Source organism: Anopheles nili, chromosome X (genome assembly GCF_943737925.1).
Source record: "Anopheles nili chromosome X, idAnoNiliSN_F5_01, whole genome shotgun sequence".
Lineage (NCBI taxonomy): Eukaryota > Metazoa > Arthropoda > Insecta > Diptera > Culicidae > Anopheles > Anopheles nili.
Window position 1 is genome coordinate 8,526,283 of NC_071293.1, and position 23,348 is coordinate 8,549,630.

General features: G+C 47.0%; 1 protein-coding gene across 1 annotated transcript in view; it reads left to right on the top strand.

The window, feature by feature from the left end:
- The window catches only part of LOC128728605 (pregnancy-specific beta-1-glycoprotein 11-like), a 43,797-nt gene extending 33,166 nt beyond the window's left edge, over positions 1-10,631 (top strand). Inside the window, exons 3-5 of the mRNA XM_053822232.1 lie at positions 163-508; positions 1,992-2,298; positions 10,519-10,631. Coding sequence (XP_053678207.1) covers positions 163-508; positions 1,992-2,298; positions 10,519-10,613 — 748 coding nt within the window. The 3' untranslated portion in view covers positions 10,614-10,631. The remainder of the gene's footprint in view (positions 1-162; positions 509-1,991; positions 2,299-10,518) is intronic.
- Positions 10,632-23,348: the final 12,717 nt, after the last annotated feature.

The following is a 23,348-nucleotide window of genomic DNA, read 5'->3' on the forward strand; positions in this document are numbered from 1 at the left end:
ACACCAATATTCGTTGCGATTAAAACAGTTCTCGTGAAATGTTTCAACACAAGAGGCGAATGCATTACGTGATGCAAAAAAAAAAGTGCACCGATTGTTTCTCGCAAATAAACTCATTTTGCCACTCTCATTCACCCCAACCTATATTCACCCCATTTCCAGGTACGCACCGATGCTGTTCCCAAAGGTGACGACCTACCCAGTCGATGGCATCGTCATCGCAACAGACCGACCGACGATCTGCAACCAGTACCTCTGCTCGATTCGACTAACCGAGCTGCAACGTCGCTCCAGCGGCGAGTACCGCTGCGAGATCTCTGGTGACGCGCCCGAGTTCAAGCTGGCGAACGGAACGCGCAACATGACAGTCGAGGTTCTGCCCCAAAAAGACCCCACCATCAGTGGGCTGAGCGCCAGCTACCTGCCACACGAGCACATCGCCGCCAACTGCACGTCAGACCAGTCCAGTCTCGCCACCCGGCTGCTGTGGTTCATCAACGGCCGCACCGTAAGTAGCGGCGCTGCCAACAAAGTCGACAATTAAAACCACCCTTTCGAAATTCGATCGCCCGCAATCAGGAGCTCCTCCTGGTTCTGGTTCATTCCGTTCCGGATCTCTTGTCCGAACCCATTAAGTTCGGAATGAACGCAAAACGCACGTGACGTTTCGCGAGCGGAACGCGCCTGAACCCCCGGGAGTCACTTATCTGATGCGAGTTGAGGTGCTACTGTGAAGGGAAAAAAGGGACCGAAGCAGATTATCCCCCTGGCTCAGGAGGATGCGACCCCTAATGGGGTTGACGAGGGCTAGCCTGAGTTGTGTGTGAGGGGTCATTTTTACATTTCACCCTTTCACGGGTGGAACGAAATCCCGATCGATGCCCGGTCGGGAGAGCGTATGGAAAAGCGATTGGAAAACTTTTGGCACATTTTTCATGCGGCCTAGGTGAGGTGAAATAAAAAAAAAAGAAGATGGCTGACCCATCGCACGCAATGGCACGGTGGTGCGATGCGATCTAAATCCGGGTGGAATAAATCGATCAAAATTGTGTTTGAATAGTTACGGCTCGTTGCGAGACGTGGTGGTGGCGAAATTTATGTGCCAACTTTCCAACGCCGATAAGCCGCAGTGGTACTCGAGGGAAATGTTCACTTACTGCCGTAGTCTCTATAAACATACCTGGCGCATAGTGTGTGATAAGGAAATGCGATTTTTGGGCGGCATTATCGCTTCCAAAATTTTGTATTGATCGTTTCATCAAGACTAGTTTAAAGGAGAAATCTTCATGTCATGTCACAATAGTTCATTATGTAATTTAATATAAATATCTTCTTTGATTACTACTACCGATACCTAAGATGAATATTTTCGAAAGTTTGTATTTAAGAAAATATCAGAAGAATGTCCCCCTCTTCACAATAACTATAAAAATAATTTAGTCTAAAAAAGATACATTAAATTATAAGATACTTTTTCTCAATTATACTCTAAGAAACTGTTAGAGAGTTTGTGACATTTTACATCACCTCTTAACATCCCCAAAAAGATTTTGAATGAGAAAAAGTTATAGAAAAAACTCCATTAGTTCTTTTCCACAACAAAGCTTTACTTTGATTGAATTTAACTAAACTCCACTATTCTTTAAGGTTAAACCTCATGATTCCTTCCAGCACTACTACAAATCACTACCGAACGTCACTGACATGTCATAAACTTTCTGCCTCACGTGTCCATGTGACAGTGTGCATCATCTTTTTTTTTGTCTCGCAGCTGTTTGTCCAACCAATCCTACCACAAAGCCAAAGCGAGCTTGCAACCTCGAACTCGGGCAGCCATAGATTGCGGTCGATGGGTTGCGAGGCATTGATTTGATCCCTGACCACACCTCATCCCAAACCACAAGGCAGCGGCAGCATAATTAGTCCAGCTTCCCCTACACCAGCGTGCCGGATGCGAACACTAACAGTTCGGTTTCCCTCATTTCCCATAGGTCCCGATGGAGTACCTTCAGCAGCAGCAGGAAACGACGCTCGAAAGCGACGGGTTCAACCTGCGCTTCCGCATGCTGGAGATGCGCGTCCCGGTAGATAGGCTTGTGCAGCGCGAGCTGGACAACGTGATCCATATCAAGTGCATCGCCTCGGTGGACGCCGTGCCGTCGATGGGCAGGGAGTCACAGGCAGATGTGGCCCTACGAAGTCACCGGTCGTCCCTGTTTGGGTTCGGTGGACATAGTCGCGCTGCTGGACGGAGTTTCTTTGGTCCGAGGTTTACGCTTGCCTTGGACCAGATCGGTGGTAAGTTGGTTGGGGAATTTTGGGGAATTTTGGGGAATTTTCGTAAAGGTGTAAGGGCTGTGTAATTTTGAGGAGAGTTCTAAAGTTTTCTAAGATCATGAAGCTTTTTAAAGGCACTTCAGATGTCGATTCTGATGACTTTTCATTTTCCAGAAGAAAAGTTTAGAGCTCAAAACTAGATGTAGAATTTGTATTCAACTCGTGAACTAATGATGCAGGATAACTAAGATAATTTAACATAAGTCTTCTCAAACACACTTCACGGTACCGAAACCACCCTGCAAAAAGGCAGCATTACTTCAGCTTAAACCTACGCTTCACGAAGCATAAGTAGAGCCTCTCGAGCTGCTGATGTAGCAATGTTCCGGAAAGCAGAAAGTTTGCTCCAATATTTTCGACGCACAACTTTCGTGCGGCATGTTGTAGCATGCATGATTCTTCCAAAAAATACATACAAACTTCTGCCATGATCGACTGCCGACAGATGCAGCGGAAGATGAGGTTTTCTACAATGAAGGAACCTTTTTTTGTGGCTACATATTGTAATGGTTTCCTATTATGCACACCACCGTAATGCTTCTTGCGAGAGCGAGCGTCTAACGTGTCGTAGCTAAGAAAATTTGTTAACCTACCGAACCGAGCAAACAGATTCGAAACCGTGCACTTCATTAAAATAGCCAACATACCTAATTATAATGCCAAACAATGCGGAACTCGCCGGAATAATGGACCTTCGGTTGAAGCACTCCACCCACCGGGAAGAAAACGCCGCAACAACCAACCCTGCCTGCTCACACTCGAGCCCAGAAAAACGGTGCATTGCTGCGGCTCACCATTCTCTCCACCATTAAGGGCTTCTTCTGCAAGATGCGGCTCAGATAGCAGCTCCCCGAACAAGGGTAGAACCCGAACAAAGGCGTACAGCGTGAGTTGAGTCCTACCAGCGATGAGGCTAAAAAGGGCTCCAGTCGGCAGTTTTACCTGGCAAACGCAGCGAAAAGACATGCCTGCGTTTTTGTTGCCTGTGGGTTTCGGGTTCAAGGGCCCCTTTTTTCTTGTTTCTCATCTTCTCCCGCTTTCAGGCAAGTCAGCCGAGTCCTGGCAGCTCAAACAAATCCGAACCGACGTCCAAGCACCTTCCATGGTCTGGCTGATCGAAACCAACACCGGAATGCCTCCCCAGCACGGGTGGCGATTTTTTTCCTTTTCCCGAGACCACACGAGGCTGCAGTTTTCCCGGCGAATGCACGCTTCTAGTGCTCCTGCGGTCAGGCGGGAGGTCCTTTTGAATTAGTTACACGCCCACACTGAAGCCGCCTGACCGGCGGGGATGTGCGTTTTTCTTCGACAAGGTTTGGGTTTCCGAGCTGGGTGTGGTGCGTGCTTTCTTTTCGCTTTCTCTTCCCGTGTGGTGGCTGTGCTGCTGGCTCTTGCGTAATTGATTCGAGCCCAGCCGACCCTGCGAAACCGAACGAACCAGCACCGGGCCTCGTAACGGTCGATTAGAGCGCACCGGCAACGTTTCGCTTATTATCGAGAGCACCACAAGCATCTGGTCAGATGATCCCGAGCCCGTGGAGAAGCAGCAGCAAGCTGAGCTACGGGGCTGAGTCAAGTACAGCTGGAAACCGACGGATTAACTTGGGCGAAACGTTGGGCTGCTGTTCGATGCATCGAGATGCCGACTTCTCGGTTGGCGTGGTTTGAAAATTTGTGCGAAGAAAGCCAACCAGCTGTACGGGGGGGTTCTCTGGTGCAGGATTGATTATTTTTATTTCCCTCCCAACCGGGCGCATCCGCTCGGGTCGGGGTTTGCTTAAAAGCGGGCGATGGAATCGAGGACACCCCACCGGTCAGTTGCAATCTCACCATGCTCAGGAGCAGGATGGGAAGGATCTGTAGCAAAGGCTTCATTTGCGATCGAAAACAATGGAACAATGGCTACGCCCAGTGGGCTGCTGTTTATCCAGCCCGTTGGTGGCTTGGATGCAGGCGAGGAATCGAAGATATCAGCACAAAAAAAAACGACACTGAGGCATAAGTCAACAACAGAGGCAACCGGGGGAACCGAAAACAATGCGACCCAGCAACATCAGTCCCGGTGGGATGGGTGAGTCTGGTGGGTGGATTCTCGGAACCAGAGTCGGTTTTCCCTAACTCACCCCCGGCCGGAAGCGAATTGTTAGGAACGCTTGCTGTTCGAAGCCGACCGCCATCTTTGTGACAGGCTGAGCTCTGAGACCGGTTTGGGGGCCATTGGAGCCTATTGCGCTTTGGTGGCTGATGGTTTCGATTTCCAGCAGCTGCCGGAATCCATTCGCCTTCCTCTCTCACCACCAAACCCTCTTCCACACCCCTTCCAGAAGTCACCCGAAAGCCCAACGAGTCGCTTTCATGCGTACTCAAATTTATATTGCCAGCTGCCTTTCGGTTCAACTCCAATCAAACTATCATATTTCTCCCCGTACCGCTAGCCGGTACGAAACTGCAACCGTAAGACGATCCGGTACGCGCCATGGGTCGCCTCCGTTGTTACCGAAGCTGCCCTCTTCCGAGGTCGCCTTCAAATAACGTCCTGGAAGTTCCTGGTTGTGATTCCGAGCCGCCATGCGTGCGCCGCTCCTCTCGCACCGGCGGGAGTATGTGAAAATAAAATACCGAACAAACTATGTCCGAAGGCCGAAAAAGCCTACCCAGCCATCGCACGCATCGACGGACGAGCGAAACTTCACCCACAGGCCGGCTCTTGAGTCTCGGAACCGTTGCCGCACGAGAAGTTTGCACGTTCCGGCACGCGTTCGGGTTTCAGAAATTGATATCGATAACCGGCTTGCCTGGGTTTGCCAGGAAAAGGACCTAGTAGAGTGGGTAAGATCAAGCCCTTTCGGAGCCCAACGAATACCAGGACTCTAACAGCTTGGCCGTCGCAGACAACCATGCTTGCTTTGGGAGGCATTTCTTCCGCACCGAAGAGCGGTTTCCGGATGTGGTGATCAATCATGTGTTAACTTTTATATTAAAATTTACAAAACACTGCATCGTGCGGGCGTTGGGATGGCAACGTCCGGACCTAACGTTCGGGTTTGGGTGTTTGGCAAAGATTTCGAGGGCGCTCTGAAGCAGCTTTCGACCGCTTTACAAAGGAGCACTAACCCGAAAGTACTCGAGCAAAATAATTGCATCAGATGCAAATTGCCCATTTATCTCTAACGACGAGCGTGCTCAAAGAAGTTTAACCTCCAACGAGCATAATCCATTTCCACATTCCGATTGACTCGCCATTCCGTGCCATCGGAAATCAAATTTAAACTGCACTCTCAAAACGACAGCGCAGATACGAACCGAAGCGACGTCAACAGGGGGCTTCTGAAATCGGAGCCTCTGAAGCTCTGCTCGCAAAGTCGTAAAGCGAGGGAGTAAACGTTAAAATAAAACTAAAAACGACACAACAAACGCCGCAATTCAGGAATCGGTTTATTTGCGTGCACTTCCAGCGAGAGCACCGGTCTCGGGAGAGTTTTATTTCATCGTGCCAACCATTAGCCACGCGGTGGGCCTTTAATCAAAGCGAATAATAATCGATCCCTGTGCAGGGTTGGAAAATCTGATGGGTACTGACGTTGAAACAAATCAGATAAAAAAATCGTATAAACTGCAACCATTGGCTACGCTTTCGAGGGTGTTTTTTTTTTGGGTGGAAAAACCCAAACAACGGAATTGAAAGTAAAATGAAGAGAGACAGAGTGAAAGAGAGAGAGAAGGATGTATTGAATCTGGAAATAAAAAAAGCGTATATTTTATTAGCAAGTAATAAAGTCAAAGTCGACGCTTCTCGACCCGAAACGCGCTTCGGAAAACGTTTGATCTTTAAGTGCGGCGCGAACCGAGAAAATCTTCCCCCCGGGGATGTGATTGATCCCTGCCAGCAGGGGGGAGGGGGAAAGTGAGACAACCTCCACCTCTTTCCCTCTCCCCACCCTTCCCTAGGGAGCCAGTGAACATAAACTGCGTGCCGGCGGGGTGAGCCAAATGCCATCAATTTAAAGCATCACGAGAACGGGCCAACATTACCATAAATCCGGTTCCGACGGTTGTACCCGTGCCCGGAAGCGGAAGCGCATTGAGTGTTTGGTTCTATTTTCTCCCCCCCCCCCCCTTCTCCACGCCTTTATCGTGTCCATCCCGGTCATCCCGGGTGCGGGAGGGACGATTTTTCCTTTCGGACGTCATAAAAGCAGTCAAGACAAGCAGCGAGCCTCGAAATCCATGCCGGGAGCATGTGGAGTGCGAAAAGAAAAAGCACACGGAACCTTCTCGGAGGCGGTGTTCGAGAGAGAGAGAGAGAGAGAGAGAGAGAACCTTAAGCCCGGCAAGTGGTCGAAGGTTATGACACCGTGGAAATTTGGGGAATTTGGCCAAGCCGGGAATGGCGTCGTTCCAGTTGCTTGTACGGGCCGGAGGAATGAGTTATGAAAAGGAAGGCGGGTGAACCAGCGCGGGTTATGGGTGGTTTATTTAAAATTTATAATATCGATGCGGATGCTGGCCTGCCGGATGAGTGGTTGGCGGGAAATCATAAGAGGAGTCCCGGGTTTCTAATCCTCCATTATCCTTGGCCGGGCCACTCGATTTCCGAGCAGTGCCGGTGGAAAAGTGCATCTTTTTCTGGTGCCCTTTTGACCCTTATAGGATTTAGGAGAGGGTCCTTTTTTACTCTCTCTCTCACTCTCTCTCTCTCTCTCTCTCTCTCTCTCTTTCTCCTTTGTGACTATTCCCGCAATGGTTCCAAGCCACACGCCTGAAGCTGATAATTCTTGCTCCGATCGACGGAGAAGTTCCTTCTAGGATATGCGGTATAAGCCGCGAGATGGAAACGGAAGAAAAAAAGATGGAGAAAATTAACACCCCCCCCCCACCACGCACTCACCCTCACTCACGCCCCCTCGGAGCCATCGGGTTGGTTATTTTTACGATGCCATTTTGCGCTGCTCGCCGAATAAATATGCGCCATTGAAAGCGCCCAACGGAAATCGAGCGCCCCCGGGGAGGATCCTGCGGCGCCAGGGCCCTTCTAGATAAGACCACACCAGCCGCGTAAGGAACCGTGACCACATAAAACGGTAGTGGGCCCGCTCATATGCTGCCTGCGGTACGGTTCGCTTGCGTTTATGCTCCGTTTGTTTGTACTTTTTTTATATATATATATATTTTGTGCTCCCAAACCCCCGGCTATAATGCTTTCTCCGGGGTGCGCGTTCTGAGAAGGTGACTGCTTGCGCTTTTGGCCAATCAATATAAAAATTATGAACCAATTGTACCACCATTTAACAGAAATGGACGGTTCCGCGCTAATGGAATTGGAAGCGCTCTTCCGGGAGCGATTGAGGCGAGCTGCTGCCAAGCTTTCGCTGAACGATGCGATTTGAATGCTTTCTGAGCGTGCTTCAGTACATGTCTGACTTTCATTGCGTTGTAAATATGGTTGTATGTGCTACTTTTCTTGATACAAGGATAGACTAGTGTCAGATTTATTCCTTTAAGCAAAAAAAACAAGATATCTCTGGATTTAACGAATATATCTTTGTTAAGAGTTGCCTAAATAATTATTATAAAACGAGAATATTTGTCTCAAAATTCATCAATTTTTCAGAAATCTGAATACAGGTATTGAAATCTTACTAAACATGTTAAATTTAAATCATACCCTACGTTTAATTTAGTCCTTAAACCAAGGCGATGACTGATGTGCCTAAAATTAGAAATTAAATACTGATAAAAGACTGGTATTCCTGGAAATTAAACTAAAATTAAACTAAAATGTGAAACAAACGAATCCTTGAGCGGTATATTCATGTCACTAAGAATTTCAACAGTTTGATTGGCTGACATAACCGTCAATTAGTATGTCATATTTGCATATAACAGAACTCGACGGCATTCCACTCATCGGCTTACGATCCTTTACGATCCTTAAAAAGATGATGTACCCCTAAAAGTGACTAAAATCCCTGCACGTGCACTCGCAAGATTGCACCCAAGACGCATCCCGCACCCTTGCAGCTGCAAGCATTAATCGCCTTGAACGACAGGACCCGCGAGGACGAATCCTTGCGTCTGCTAACAATTCCACCACGGAAAACGATCGCTCCAGCCGCCCGAAAGGAGCGTCTGCATTTTATTCCACGCGGGTGTGTATGTGCGTGTGCTGTAACCAGGTGGAGCAGCCACGATATGGAGCGATAAAACCCGGCAAACCCGTACCAGGACGCTCGTAAAAGAGGATAACGCGCTCGAATCCTGCCCGAAAGCGACCAAGGATTAGGCAGGCAGTAAGCGCGCTAGTTTATCGGTGGTTTTTCCCTCGCCGTAGGGAACCCCCGGAAGGGCTGCGAAACAATATTGTACTTCGGCTTCCGGATGGAGCCTTTCCCCCCCCCCCCCCAACCACCCGGCCGCCCCTCGAGAGGGATGGAAAGTTGAAAAGGATTTTACGATTTTCCGTCTCGGATTTCGGAACGCCGCTTTATTTCGGTTCGGTTTGTGGGTTGATTCTTTTGCTTGACTTTTTTTTTTTTCGCTCTCTCCATCTTGCCGGCTTTCTTTTATTTGCGAACGGGCGCACGGGCGATCATAATTCGGCATTCGGTTCACCGCCACCCCCTCTACCCCCTCCCCCTTGTGCCGTTTTATCGCGCCGCTCCCTAGAGGGCGGATTGGCGGAAATGAAATAAAAACCCGGCGCTCCCCCGTTCGCGTGGCTGCACTCCTGGTGGGGGTGAGCTTTTTTTTTACGCCCCCCCCCCCAATACGTTCCCCGGAGGGAGGGGTGAAGAGGGAGAGGGAGGGGGTTGCCGGTGACAATTCGAGGAGAATTTATCACCATGGCAGCGAAACCCCCGGGCAGCCCGCTCGATGATGGTAATTCGCCAAGGAAAAACACTCACCCGATGGGTGGGTTGAAAGTGAAAGGAAATAAAACTCGCACTGAATTATGTATCACGCCATGCAAGCCGGTGCACCTGCGCCCCGGCCGGGCCGTGGCAACATAAATTGAAATTGGATTATTTCCACGCGCGCACGTTTTGACGAATTGTCGGCGCCGGCGGTGGGCGCGGATTACATGGGGCGATCTTATTTATGCTCGGTTGCGCACCCGCCGCGGTTCATGCCGTTATTTATGTCTCATCATCGTTTGCCCTCTGCTTTACACCAGCCAACCGCACCCCCTAAAGTGCCCCTAAAGAGTGAAGGGGAAACCTGGATTTAGTACGGGTCGCCGGCGGAGTGACGCGTTTTTGGGGGACTTTTAGCGTGCGAATCGCTCGCGTGAGTGGTGTTGGAATTAAATTCGAGATCAAGCGGTGGGACAATTAAACTGAGCTTAGGGGGACCGTCGACCGGGGGCCTGAGAGGTAGTCATCAGGAGCGGCTTATTTCGCGACGTGTGGTAAGTCCCGCGGAGAGCAGATTTCAACTGGGATCGTATAATTTAAGAGTGCTTATGTTGTTTAAAATGGAAAGCGATGTGAGAAAGAAAGTGGAAGAGAAGGTCCTTTACAGCAGAGTGTCCTTTTTTTGAGCCACTGTGTGCTCACAAAAAGGAAAAATTTGAGTTTCCATCTGTGGTAGCAGCATAAAGGATAGAGAAAACGTTCTCAATAGTCGAAGTAGGGTCTATTTATCTGCTTGTAAATAATGGTTTCTGAATAAATTTTCACTCTCCCTTAGTAAAACATGATTATCATAGCTTGAGAGTTTACAAAATGAAATTGATAAGAGTACCCAATTCTAATACAATTCCAATAAAGAATCTCTTAACTTGCTGAATGGTGTTTTATAGGTGCTCAAGAAGCTCCGAAATCAGTTTAGAATTTATTTTAAGCAAATTATAAAGCATAAAAAATTGATACTTTTTATGCTTTAAAATTTGCTTAAAATAAATTCAAAACTGAATTCGGAATTGACGTTATTTTAAAATAAATTAGGGATTGCAAATTATGTATCTGAAAGCTCTCTAGTTCAAAATTGTTATAATATTTACTATCAAATGTAGTCGCTTTTTCTTCAATCAATTTGATATTAAAAAAAGAACCTTGAAATACAATTAAATACCTCTGATATAAATGGCTATTTGAGTACATGCTAAATATATCTTCAATTGATGAAATGCCAGCGATTTTAAATGCTTTTTTTATAACTTTTAATCGCCCTTCTTCATAGCAACATCATTGCTACTCATCGCATCGGTAGCCGTCGCGAGTCTGCGGTGGTACAGCGGGCAGGACCTTCGCCAACTTCTGGACAACCGACCCTGAGCTGATGAAGGCCAGACAGCCTGCAAAGCCAACACCGCTAATATATCCCCACTATTCCGAACTGGTTTCCACGGCGAGCCAGCAGCAGCAGCAACAGCAGCATATGAAAGCAGTTACCGTGCGCCCTCGCAGATGGCGCTACACGAGCGCCAACCGTTCTAGCTGTAAGAATTCAACCCCCAAAACCCCGATTCCTGCACACAATGCTATTGACACACGCACGCGGCCGTCCTTGGTGGGAAATTCGGACCCCACGGTATCGAAGGCGGTTCCGCGAAGGTTCGGAAATGAATGTGAAAGGAAAGAGGAGCACACGAGAAACGTTGCCCGCGGCACTATTTGGTTCTTTCTCATACAACGCCGAGCAAACAAAAGCGAAACATAAAGGAAAAGTCCGAACTTTGGCACAGCTGCGCGAGGAGTTGTCGCACCGAAACCGACCATCGGAGGGTGGACTCGCACGTGGACTAGCGAAGAGGAGTGCCGCCGGTCGCGATGGAACTCGGGAAGGTGAAACACGCCAATCCTAGACGCCTAAAAGCATGCACGGAATGTAAACCACGTAGAATAGGAGCAAGGATTTGTAAATATTGGAGCACGGCTCGAGAGATGGAACGAAAGCAGAAAAAGCATCGCTAGTGACGAAGCCGAGATGCTTGATAAAAAGCGATGGAAAGACAGACAGAGAGAGAGAGAGAGAGATAGAATGAGGAAAAAACAAGAAATTCGACAAAAAAATACACACATACACAGAGACCCATACAGATTGTGGAAGTAAGCTAATGAAGGGTGAAAAGGAGCCAAGGAAAACCAGCGCAAGCAGCGCACGGTGAAAATTATGATCCATCGGTCGGGAAAACTCAAACCGGGCCGGGTCGCTGCGAGTAGGAGTTTTTGGCGAAAGAAAAATATGAATTGAAACGAAGTTTTTAAAAGGCAAAGCAAGGATAAAATAAATACAAGTCGCATCATCATCACACTCACTCATACACCCATCCACACAACCCACGCAGCTAAGTACATAAATACTCACACAACCATGTGAAATTTCGCGAGGCAAGATAAAACATTTAAACAACACAAGAAATCAAATAAAACAAGAAATGGAAAATGCGAAAAAGAAAAAAAAAAAAAAGAAAAAACGCGCTTGAGTTTGCGGAAACATGAAAGGCTCCGAAAGCTGGTTTTCCCAACGCTTGTTGGTGCGTCGGTTTGGGGCTCGATTTTTGTTCTATTTATTTTCCTTCATTTTTCCTGCAGCGATTTTTCCTAGCCCGCGCAGGTCCGATTTTCTTAGCACCCCTAAGCGAAGGGCTCGCGTGGCGAAAGCTTCCCGCCTAATGAGCAAACGAGCCGCCCGAAAGCTCGGGGCGGAATCGCATGTGTCCCTTTTTTTTGTATTCTTTCCCCTTCTTTTTCTCTCTTTTTCCCTATTTCGCCACCACCTTTTGTCCTTCCTTGCGGGCCAGCGCCCGGTTTTGCTTTCGTCAGTTTTGTGAGGAAATCTCAATATTTGCCCCGTGGAAAATGGAACCCGGCCAGAGCTGGGCGACTGAGGTGGGCAAAAAAAAACACCCACCTGAGCACGAGAAACACGAGATGCCGACTCGCCGCCGGGCAAGACCGAGGATGGTCGAAATAATGAGTTGCTGATGGAGTTGAAGGGGCCGCAATGCCTCCATCTTGCGCATTCACTTTCCCTCTCGATCGTTCACTACTCGAACGCTCACCAAGCTCGGGTTTTCGTCTGGCTCCGCAAGGGATATAGAGCAAGTTCCTTCTTGTGAGGCAGAGATCGCACCGCGTGTGTACCAGCTGCACTATTTGCCTGGGTGAGTAGGTTCTCCTCGGCGATTGGCGCGCGAGGTTGAGTTAAATATTTGCCTAATAAATTGCACCACCTTTGGTGGCGGTTGGCGACTTGCTTTGGTGGTTGAAAGTTCCGGGTCAGGCTATTGGGGAGCTTTGGCAAGCAAATATGGATGGATGGGATCTTGGTGGGTTTTCGAAAAAGATGTTTTACGAGCAGGGTTACATTTCTTCTTGTGATTTTACTCAGTTATGCTGTCTCAGGTAACATTTCCGTAAGAAAACCTGGAGGGGACTAATTAAGAGTGGCATGCATATTATCTTAATCATTATGGAAAGTTATAGGTAATTTTATAAACATTAATTATTTTTGCAATCAACGTCATTCTTGTATATTTTTTAAGACATTCAGACACAATTTAATAAGTATCAGTTAATGTTACTTCAGCAAGTTTTCATTAAATCAACGGTGATTTGTGCCTGAATGTGCAGAAATCGATTGCACTAAGAACTGCCTTCATAAAACAATTTATTTTCGTTTAGTCGAATATTTCGATGATTTAAATCACAAAAACAAATATCCACAAATAGAGCTTGTCATATTTTATTTCACTATAAATCACAAACTCGCCAAAGTTCCTCATGAAAGTCACCCAACATGCAAACGGAAACAATGAAACGTCAAAAGTTCACAAAGCGACACAACCAATAGTTATAATTTCAACCAAATACGAAGGCCGAAAGTTAAAGCGTTCCGTTTTGCATCGTTATCTCCTTCAAGTGGCCACACACAAAAAAAGAGCATAAAAAGCAACTTCATAAAGTACCAACCGACGCCAGCTCGAATGAACTTCGCCACATGTTGCAAACCGAGCGAAGCCACATCGAACGGGAACGGATTGGCTCGCCTGCAAGATGGCTCTATTCCAGCCTCCAGCCTTGGCGTCACGTTCTGCATTTGCAATAAAACAACTGCAGCAACTTTTGCGTAACGGCGTGGACTTTGCGAGCCGCAACCGAACGAGACGCCACACTCGAACGAGCTTGTTCGTCTTGCAGGAGCACGTTTTTTTTTTTGCTATTCGCTTCCAACTTCTGCTTTTATGGCCAGTCCGGCCGCTGCCACTGGTCCGGTTGAACGATTCGTTATCAATTATCAACCCATAAAGCCCCGTTCAACTTTGCCCCGGGAGCTGATAATGTAATTTACATTCCTCGCGCTATCTCCAACCCTTAAGGTGGCTTTTGGAAGGTTTTCGTTCGATTTTCGTACATTATAATTCGCGGCTCGCCACGTCCTCGACAGCACAGATAGTTTTGATGGTCCTCGAGCCGCCGGTGAGGGCGCCAGTGGGCCTTTTGATTTTGTTTTCTTTCGAGTTTTCCACCGCTTTTCCCTGGGTAGGGGATGCCTCGTAAAGGACGGCCGGAAGCGCGAGCGCACGAAACAAACAAACTCAGTTTGGTCTAGTTGTTTTATTTATGACGGAAGAGTTTGTTTTTTACGAGAGTTGTGAATCGCGCTTTTATTGGCAAACGTCAAAACGCGAGCTGCGCTATTTGCAGTAATTGTTTGATGCGCCCGGATCCGCTTTGTCAACGAGGGCGCCGTCGAAGCTCGACGCCATAAAGTGGCGCCTCGGGTTGCCCTTCCGATGAGCGCTTCCGGTTGCTGTTTGGGGCGCCATTGGGTGCGGGTGATAAAATACAAATAAATCACCAAGAGCGACTTAATGAACGGCAGCCGGGTGGGCAGCATTCGGAATGCTTTGGAGCAACGTTAGCTCAGTTGACAGATGACTTCGACAGTTCGTTCTAAACATGCAATGAATAATAAACAACATGGTGACTCGTGTTCGGGTGGAACATGAGTCCTTGGAAACCTCACGGAAGTAATATCTCGATTGAGTAAGTTTCATTATCCACTTCTAACCAACAAACGCTTCTCATAACGTTTTTTATATTTAACATCGTCATCACATTTTTATCTATCTGCTGTCGTCAGTGCTACTAGACAGAGTTTCTGTGCGAATTAAATAGCTGGATGAACCTTAAAGAGTGCATTTCCACTGCCGAGTGATTGCGTAAATACAGTTAGCTGATTTGCTTAATCCATACAAGTATTACAATTCCATAAAACACCACAAAAACTTGTAGACTTGTATTTTTGTTCTTAAAACCAGTGACAGAACATCAAATCAAAAAATCTACTCAATCATGTCAAATGTTCACTCGCACGTAATATAACTTTGTTGTATTTTCAAACGGTTTTCAATTCAGTTGTGCAAGGAAAACTGTTATCAGACTGATCTCAAAATAAAATTCTCCTGACGGTTAGTTCATCACTCGTTTCCACATTTAGTTGCATCTTTCCTCAACGTCCAAGCGGAAGCAGATGCCGTGATGAAATAAATCAACACGCATTTCATTTCGTCTCTCGTTTTCTGCCAGTTCAAAGCAACGATCCACTCGATGTGACCTGAAGTAAGAATGGAGGATAGATTGCATATCCGTTTTCGTTAACCTTCGCTGGTTTCTCTCCAACAGACTCGAGATTTTTTTTTTAAACCACGTCAGTTTCATAGCTGACGTAGTGAAAGTAAATAACGAAATAATTAACAAGCAAAAACAACGCGGATCGCAGCTGCATCGCATACCACAGGTGAGTGTCCGGCAGCAAGATTACACGTGGAAAAGTCCTCTGGCAGCGTGGGGAAAAAAAGTGTTTTTCTCTCCCCCTTTCGAAACCCGCGTGAACATTTTCACGATGCAGTGACGCGCAATAAACCAACCGGGATTGGAGCACCGGCAGGCGACAAAAAGGCATCCCACGTGCTCTTCTTTCACAACCAAACCCAAAAACACAGCGAACCTCGACGCGGGCTAATGTTGATTTATTTCACAAACTATTTACCTTTTTCGCCAATTTGTTTTCAGTTTGATTTCGTGGGCTCGCAGCCATCAGGCCTCGAGCTTGCGCTTGCCATTTTTACCCCATTTTAGCAGGGGGGCCACACCGTGAAATCGATCCACCCAGGGGCTGATGAGGCAGTACCTCGGCGCGAGCATGCCTTTTCCAAATATTTGAAGAGCTGCGAGAAAACAACACCAACCAGTGGCCCAATCAGCAGCGGCGTTTGGGTTTGACGATCTAATTTATGGATCGGTTTGAAGCCGGCAACCCAGCACGCACTCGGTGCGCCATTTGTGTGGCGGCCATTTTTCCTCCCATGGCTGGTGTGCATGTGTGAGGTGTTTGCGTTTTTTCCTCTCTTTTTCTCTCTCTCTCGATGCACTTTCTTGTGCCACCATTCGCTCGACGAATTGACAGACGTGTGCGCCTGATTGGTATGCTTCCCGCGCGACATTCAGCACCGGCGTGTCCGTTTTGGGTGCAATTTCGGCGATTTATTCGAGTGACACTCCTTACGACACTCGCACCCGTGGGCAGGGTTGCCAGATGCGTCAACCTCGGCACGGATGCACGCTACCTACCGGTGCGGGTTGCATAATGAAATATCTTCTGATTTAGTGGGCAACTCGGCATGACGAATGGCTGGTCGTGCCACCGGATCACGTCGAATCGATGGCTTGGATGATGTGGATGTTGGCCGCATTATTGCCGGCCCGTTTGGGATGCGTTCTAGGGCATGGTTTAGCTCGTTTCGAAGAAATACGGCTGAGGCCAACCGAAGAACGTCATCTACACGAATCGCTATAAATTCGATTCAGTTTCGTCCTTTTGGTACTAGCTTATTGGGGTTACTCTGCGTCAATAAGTATCGAACCCCAAATCAATTCAGATGGCAAATGATGTACTGAGTTGTTTGAGTGAATATATTCAAAGATTTTTTTTCAAGTTCAAAAATAAAAGAAATCAAAATAGATTAAGCCAATTATCACCCTGCAAAAATTTCGTTCGATGCTCCTTTAACAACTTACTCTTGAATCAAACATTTCATCAAAGATTATATTTTTGAAAATTTCTACAGTTGCTATCAAGCACAAATGCCAATTTAAGCACCATCAAACTACTGCAGCTCGTGCAACGACCCATGATCGATGGTCATCGATATCGTTCGCGTTCACCCATTCGTTCGCTTAGGCTTCTGTTGCACTTACCTTTTTTCCGTTGGTTTTTCTTTCCTCCGCAAGACCAGCATTTGAGCTGTCTCATTTTTTTAACCGGTCCACAGAAAACAACGCCCATAATTTTCAACCGACGACCGAGCGAAGGCGCACCCAAACTTTACTGATCTTGAATGGGCAAGATCGATAGCCGTATTAGGCAGGAGCGCGTCGCGTGAGTCCTTCTCCACTTGAACGCTATAAATAAATCCAACCCGAAACGATGGCCGCTGGAAATGGGCCACAATTTTCGTTGCACTTTTTTGTGTTTGTTTCGGGAACCTTTGCCTTCTCTACACCAGTGAAGGCGTTCACCAAACGACCGTAGGTGAGTTTTGAGCCTGGGCTGGTGCCGACGTCGGCACTGCATCGTTTCCAATAAATAATAAACCACTCAAAACTGTACCTCCACCTGGTGGGTCTGGTGAGCGATTCCGTACAGTGCTGGATGAAATATTAGGCGCAACGGATCGTTCGCACGACCCTAACATACGATCATGTAAAGGGTTTATTGAATAAGAGCATGACTTGCCTGCTTTTCGTAAGGGAGTGAAAAAAATCGCAAGGACCAAAGCAATTAGGCAAATTAATTTCTCACCCAGTAGGGTAACATTTTAGGTATCTGCCATCGTTACTAGTGGGTTTTTTTTTGGCTGTATTCGAGTCAAATAGTCTGCTAGCTTAAACTCTCTTCTAACGAAGATGCATGGTTCGTGGAATGTGTACCGTACAGGGACTATGTTGCACTTGCAGGACCTTTTTTAAACCTTTCTACTGGCCATGCGGCAAGAGCGAACGAAAACCGGTCTACGATGCTTTTTACACACCCAAATTTCAATCGATAGCAGGTGCAGCTAAAGCGAAAGAATAGTAACCCTCTTCCGAACGTTGGAAGTTCAAATCCCGCCTCGACGCTGACGACGCAAAATAAACAGCTCGAAACATCACGCAGCCCATCACATCGTACCATTACAGGTCCGGCAAATAAAATGCTGCACCCCCAAATTGCTACATCGGCAAATTTTTCATCGCGAAGCGAAAAAAACCCCCCTGAACCAGGATTACACCTGCTGCAGTCAAGAATGGCCCCACGAGGGACCCTAAAATGGTTCGAAATCATTGAAGCAAACCCAAAAAGGACCCACCCTCGAGATTGTACATGCGAGGAAAAGTCCCGTTCCAGGGGAAAAACCCAGCACCTGAGCGAACGTGGCTCTAGAGGGGCCAAAAAGCCAAACCTCGAGCCGTCCAGTTGTGGCTGCGTTTGATGCTATTGGGCCTTGGCACTGAACCACCGGTCACCGGTACGCAATGGGGACATACCACAAAACATAACCTTTACCACCGATTTACCACATCGTCAATCCCTTTCCCCAAACGCTTCCTCTTCCGGTGGGTCTAAAGGGGTGAGAGAAAACAAAAATGGCAGCAAACATGGCGTGTTTTCCCGTGGCGAAAGCGAGCAGGAAAACACTTGCCCTGCGATCTCGGGAGCGATTTAGAAAGGGTCGTCCCTTTCGAGCCGATTCCCTGGGTTGGCTGGCGTGGTCGTGTATCGAACTGACCGATTAACCGCTGCGGTAAGCGTGGAGCCCAATTCGATCACCTCCCACGACCACGGTGGGGCTGGAAAACGGACCTTTCCGCCTTTGAATCGGGGGTTTGCCCACGTGCCGGGTGGTGGTTAAGATGTTGCTGGTAAACCGCGATCCGGAGCGATGTGAGAGTCCTGTAATCTACTGACCGTGAGCCACACTTCAGTTGGGTTTGGGGGAGTGAATTTCCCGCTTGTTTGCTTTCATTAGGAGGGGGTGAGTTTTCATTAGACGCATTTCGGACCCGCCCAAACACGGAAGGGTGGGTTTTCGGTGCGTTTGGGTTTTGATATCGATCGGACTGAGGGTGGAATTTAGGAGTAGAAAGGGCGCATTTTGAACTCGAACCGTAAACAAACTGTTACAGCACGATTGCGAAGCTTGACCGCTTTTGTTGTGGGAGGTATGCAAGATCGATATTGAAGATTTGGTATTTTATGCTCTATTCTGCTTCATCAGTAATGATGGGGAATGCTTTTACGAGTTTTTATCTACTTGTGAATGATATTCACGATTTATTCTATGAATACTGCTAAGCCTCATATTTTCAACAATGAATAAAAAGCTTATTTTTATTGAGCGAAGATATTGTCAAATTCCTAGCATACAAAGAAAATCAATCAATTTTGATTACACTTTTTTCAGCTTTCTTCCTTACTTACTGTAAATCAAAGAAATTCATGAAAAATTATAAGTTAAAAAAATTAATACATTCACAGATGATTTTATCAATCAACTGAATTTCAAACTGAATTAACTGAATTTCAAAAGAATAAAAACTTAAGCCTATAGGATATTGTCGCTCGATAGTTTAGCAAATCTTTTTTGAGTATTTCCTCTCATTTTCATTTTTCTCAGTATTTTGAATAAATGCAATTAATTAGTCGTTAAAGTCTACAGCTTTGCCATATTGTCCATAGTGCTTTTATATAATGTATACAATAATTTTTCAATATTATATCTTGAAGGAAAAACATTAAAACTTAAATGATTATTGATTGTTATTTTCAAACTAAAATATTTAAATCGAAATTGATTTACTTCTTAATTGATGCAAACCCAAAGCACCTTTTCCACCACCTTTTCAAATGCAGACACAGGTTGGGTTTCTGGAATCGGTTATGAATCTAACCGTGCATTTCCTCATTTTAAAATAAAAAGTAAAAAGAAAAAACATAATACTCAGCTGCAAATTTAACCGCATTGTAGTCAATTATCTTAATGACCTCTAATTACCTAATTGTAAAAGTGTTTACATTTTCCTCTGGTACCGTTGAAAGTGACATCTATCTAGTCTGCTAGGACACAAAAAATTCGAGCGAAAAAGGGTCCTTAAGAAGTTTCACACTCCGTACTTCATACAGTACCCATCCAAATGTGTCTCTCAATTTCTTTGACTTTGTGAGATGACCAAAACGAGCCACCAATCGCGCATAAAACATTCCCGTACGCACCACTGCCAGCATATTGAAGAAGAAACTCGCCCGCGCCGAACCGGAACCGGTTCCAAGAACCGCAATATTAATCACCACGCGAAAGAGCCACGCACCTGAGCCCACGGACAGGCCCCAACCATCTGCTTAGACGGCCTTCGAGACGCAATTACCAGTCCACCAGCGTCACCGGCGGATCCAATTAGGCCACCACCGGGCCAGACTCGACAGCTCGCGCAAATTATGCACGACGCTCACGCGATACCCTCCAGACGCCAAAAGGACATCTCGCTTCGTCCTGTGCGGTAATTAATCAGCCAGGGTGGCCGGCGGCGAGCGAAAGTGTGTCCCGGTCTGTGATCCGGGATTTTCATCGACCGGTAGTCAATTAGTCAAGGCCTCGACTCGGTGGTGCTGCCTTCCGAAAGTTAAAGATTGCGCCTGGTTTCGGGCAGCGGCGTCAACCGTCAACCGGCCGCGTTTTAAATCATCCGCCCGCTGCTGACTGACGGCGGTGTTTATACAACTTCCAAGCGACACTCATTATTATGTAAATAAACGCGAGACGGATTGATTCGCGCACACCAAAGACGCTGGAAACGAGCGGGCGGTGGCAGCGAAAAGTCCTGCCGGGGTCGGGGGTGCCAGGATGCGAAAACAAACCCCCGGACGGTACGCGCTGGGGCTCCTTCGGGCTTGTTATGCTTGTATTGATTAGGGTAATTAGTTTCTTAAATACTGATTAATTTTAACAGCTTGCCAAATCCGGCTGCCGAACACCCTGCGGGCCCTTACGCAAAACCGCACCGGTCCGGGAAAAGCCTCCGCTGCGTGCTAAGCGCCTCGGGTGTGTGTGTATTTGTACACGTGTTGGGTGGATCGGAAAGAGGCTCGTTGCAAAAAAAAAACATCTAACTCAAACTCGATCAGTCTTCGTTTACATTTCTCTGTCTGCGAAGCGGTTTAAAGGGCGATACTTTTGGAACTACGGTTAGGAATATGAAGCTTAAGATATTCTTTAAATAGTTTTTTACATCTAACAATGCGCTAGATTGAGTTTTTGCTCTATTGAATATGAATTACTCCAAACAACGATATATATTGAGGAAAGTCAAGTATTTATATACTTTAGGTTCGTTTCTCCAGACTCAATTCAGAATACACTGCTGATGTTTTAATTCAAATTGTACTCATAGCACTAAACAACATTATAAGTGTAAAATTTTTTGAAAAATATATGCAAAAAGTAAATGCTAAAATGAAAAGCTTTGTTTTTTTGGCTATACACACGTTATGAAATAACTTCAAAACGTTCAATAAAATCTTATGGATCATAGAAAAACAAAAATAGGCTTCATTTCCCAAATTTATTCTTTAAAACAGAGTATTTTTGTATAAATTTTATGTTTTATTTGTACCTGTCATATATTCTTACAATTTCCTTTTTAAAATACTATTATTGTGAGTGAAACATGGACAGTATTTCCGCTTTTTATATTCAGTCAATTATTGAAGTTATCAAAGCAACAAATGCGTCACAAAATACATCAATCTTCTTCCTTCTAAAAGAGCTATTGAAATATGTTCCAATATGAGATTATTTTGCAATCTATGGCTGCTATCTTTGCATTTTTCAGACAACTGATAATGGCGATTTTATGGCAACTTGATCTACGAGATAAATCAGCTTTATTCGAGTGTTAAATCTTGTTGCATAACATAACATATTCTACATGCATAGTTTTTGACATTAATCGCTTACAAAAAAAGCTTTTAAAAATGAGTTCTAATTAAATAACGATACCATTTAGTCCAAACAATCGAAAAGCAGCTCAAGATGCGTATGCTATAAATATTTTGCTTTGTTTTTCAAGCTTAAAGTTAATTTTTTCACTATCCAACGCTACTAAACCATTAAAGGAGGCAATTTTATTGCAGCCATTGGCTACCACCACGGCTAATTCTAGCGAACTGTGCTCAACTCGTGCGTGAGATAGTGGAAAAAGCACCAACATCGCATCTACCGATTCCGATAAAGCTGAAACGTTGACAGCCAAACTGGCCATAACCAAGCTCCTAACACACGATCGATCGCCCAATCGATACAAAGCCAACCGGGAAAACAGCACACCTCAGCCTATTTCCATCACCCCGAGCAGGGGATGGGGATGGTTGGCATACATTCATATATTTCATCCCTCCCGCTAGCTAGCCGTAAAACTTTCTGCCACAAATAACTCAAAAACTAGCCCAACCCGCGCCCGCCTCACCCCAACCGGATAAATCCCATTAACATAAACTTTCCGCAAACGGCTGACAAACGTCCGCCGATTGTTTGCCAATCATTGACTCGCAATCGGTCGCGAATTGATTACCTTCCTGCCAGCGAAAGACGGAAGCGGGCACCGACCGGTGGCCCGTTTTCCTGAACTGCCTTCCTGCGAGCGCGACTAACACTCCAAGGCCAGCGCAGTGATGCGTGCCCAAAAGCCACCGGGCGCCTCCATCGGCTGGACACTCGCTCTCGAAGCTCGAACCTCGGGATGATCTCGGGCTTTCAGCCAGCAAACAGCGCACTTCGGCCGGCGACGGTGGAATTATTTATGGCGATGAATAATTTCTGCTCATTATTATTGCGCTTCGCTCCCACCCTTGCGGGCCGGGTTTTTCGGTAGCCAGGAAGGGGGAGTTCAGACCCCCGTGGGGGGGGGGGGAGAGGAGAAACAGGACGCAGGCGATGAGTTGCAACTCCACCAGACGCCGGGGATTGGGCGCTGAGCTGCTTTGTATGCGCCACACTTCGAGTTCCGCATCGAGCCGGAAAACTTTTGCCCCCCCCCCCCCCCCCCGCTCGCCTACCCCTAAATCTACACCCCCGTTTCCTGACCGGAACCGGTTGTCGGGTGGCGAGAGGAAAGGGAAATTTTCTGGTCATTTTTTTCCAATCTCTTCCATTTCTCGTTCTCACTTTTTCGGGGCGAGGTTTTTGCACGCATCCACGAAGAAAAACCACAACGCGAAGAGTAATCGCTGGACTCTTCCCGATGCTACCGAACCGAATGCAACCACCCGCCCAGCTCCTGCGAAAAGAAAATGGCACCCCCCCCCCCCCCCGGACGCGTGAGTTTCCGCTGCAGTGACGAATTAATATTCATGACGTTCGACGCCGAATCGATGATAATGAATGCGCGCTTTGGGGGTGGCAAATAATGGCGCCACAGCCATCGCCCCCATTGCCGCCATTGCAAATCCACCGGCGGAAGGAAGATGACCAACAAAAAAGAAAAAAAAAAAGGGGGGACCACCCCACCACAACCACGCCAAAAAACACCCAGCACCGCCATTGCGACGCGGTGATCGAAAAACGAGCAAACCACATCCGGTGGAGGCGCCAAACACCTTTTCCACCGCGGCGGCAAGCAGAACCGGGCAGATTAACTTTTCGCTATAATTATGACACCGCACCGTGCCACTTCCGCCACCGGACGCACGGGTTGGGAGCACGAAATTAATTAAACATTATTTCCGCCCAAAAAAGCACACCCCCACCCGAGTGGCGCGATGGCGACAAAATGGCGATACGATACCGGGCAGGGTGGGAGGAAAAACGCACGTGTGCGAGCGCGAAGGTGGCACCCGTGACCAACGGTAACGGTCGCCAAGGAAGCGACAGCACCTGCAATGTTATCGCGAGACTTCCTGGGGGTGGTTCAGGGTGGTTTGGTCAGGAAATGGTGCCCAAAATCCGATTGCATCGGTCGTGGGCTGCC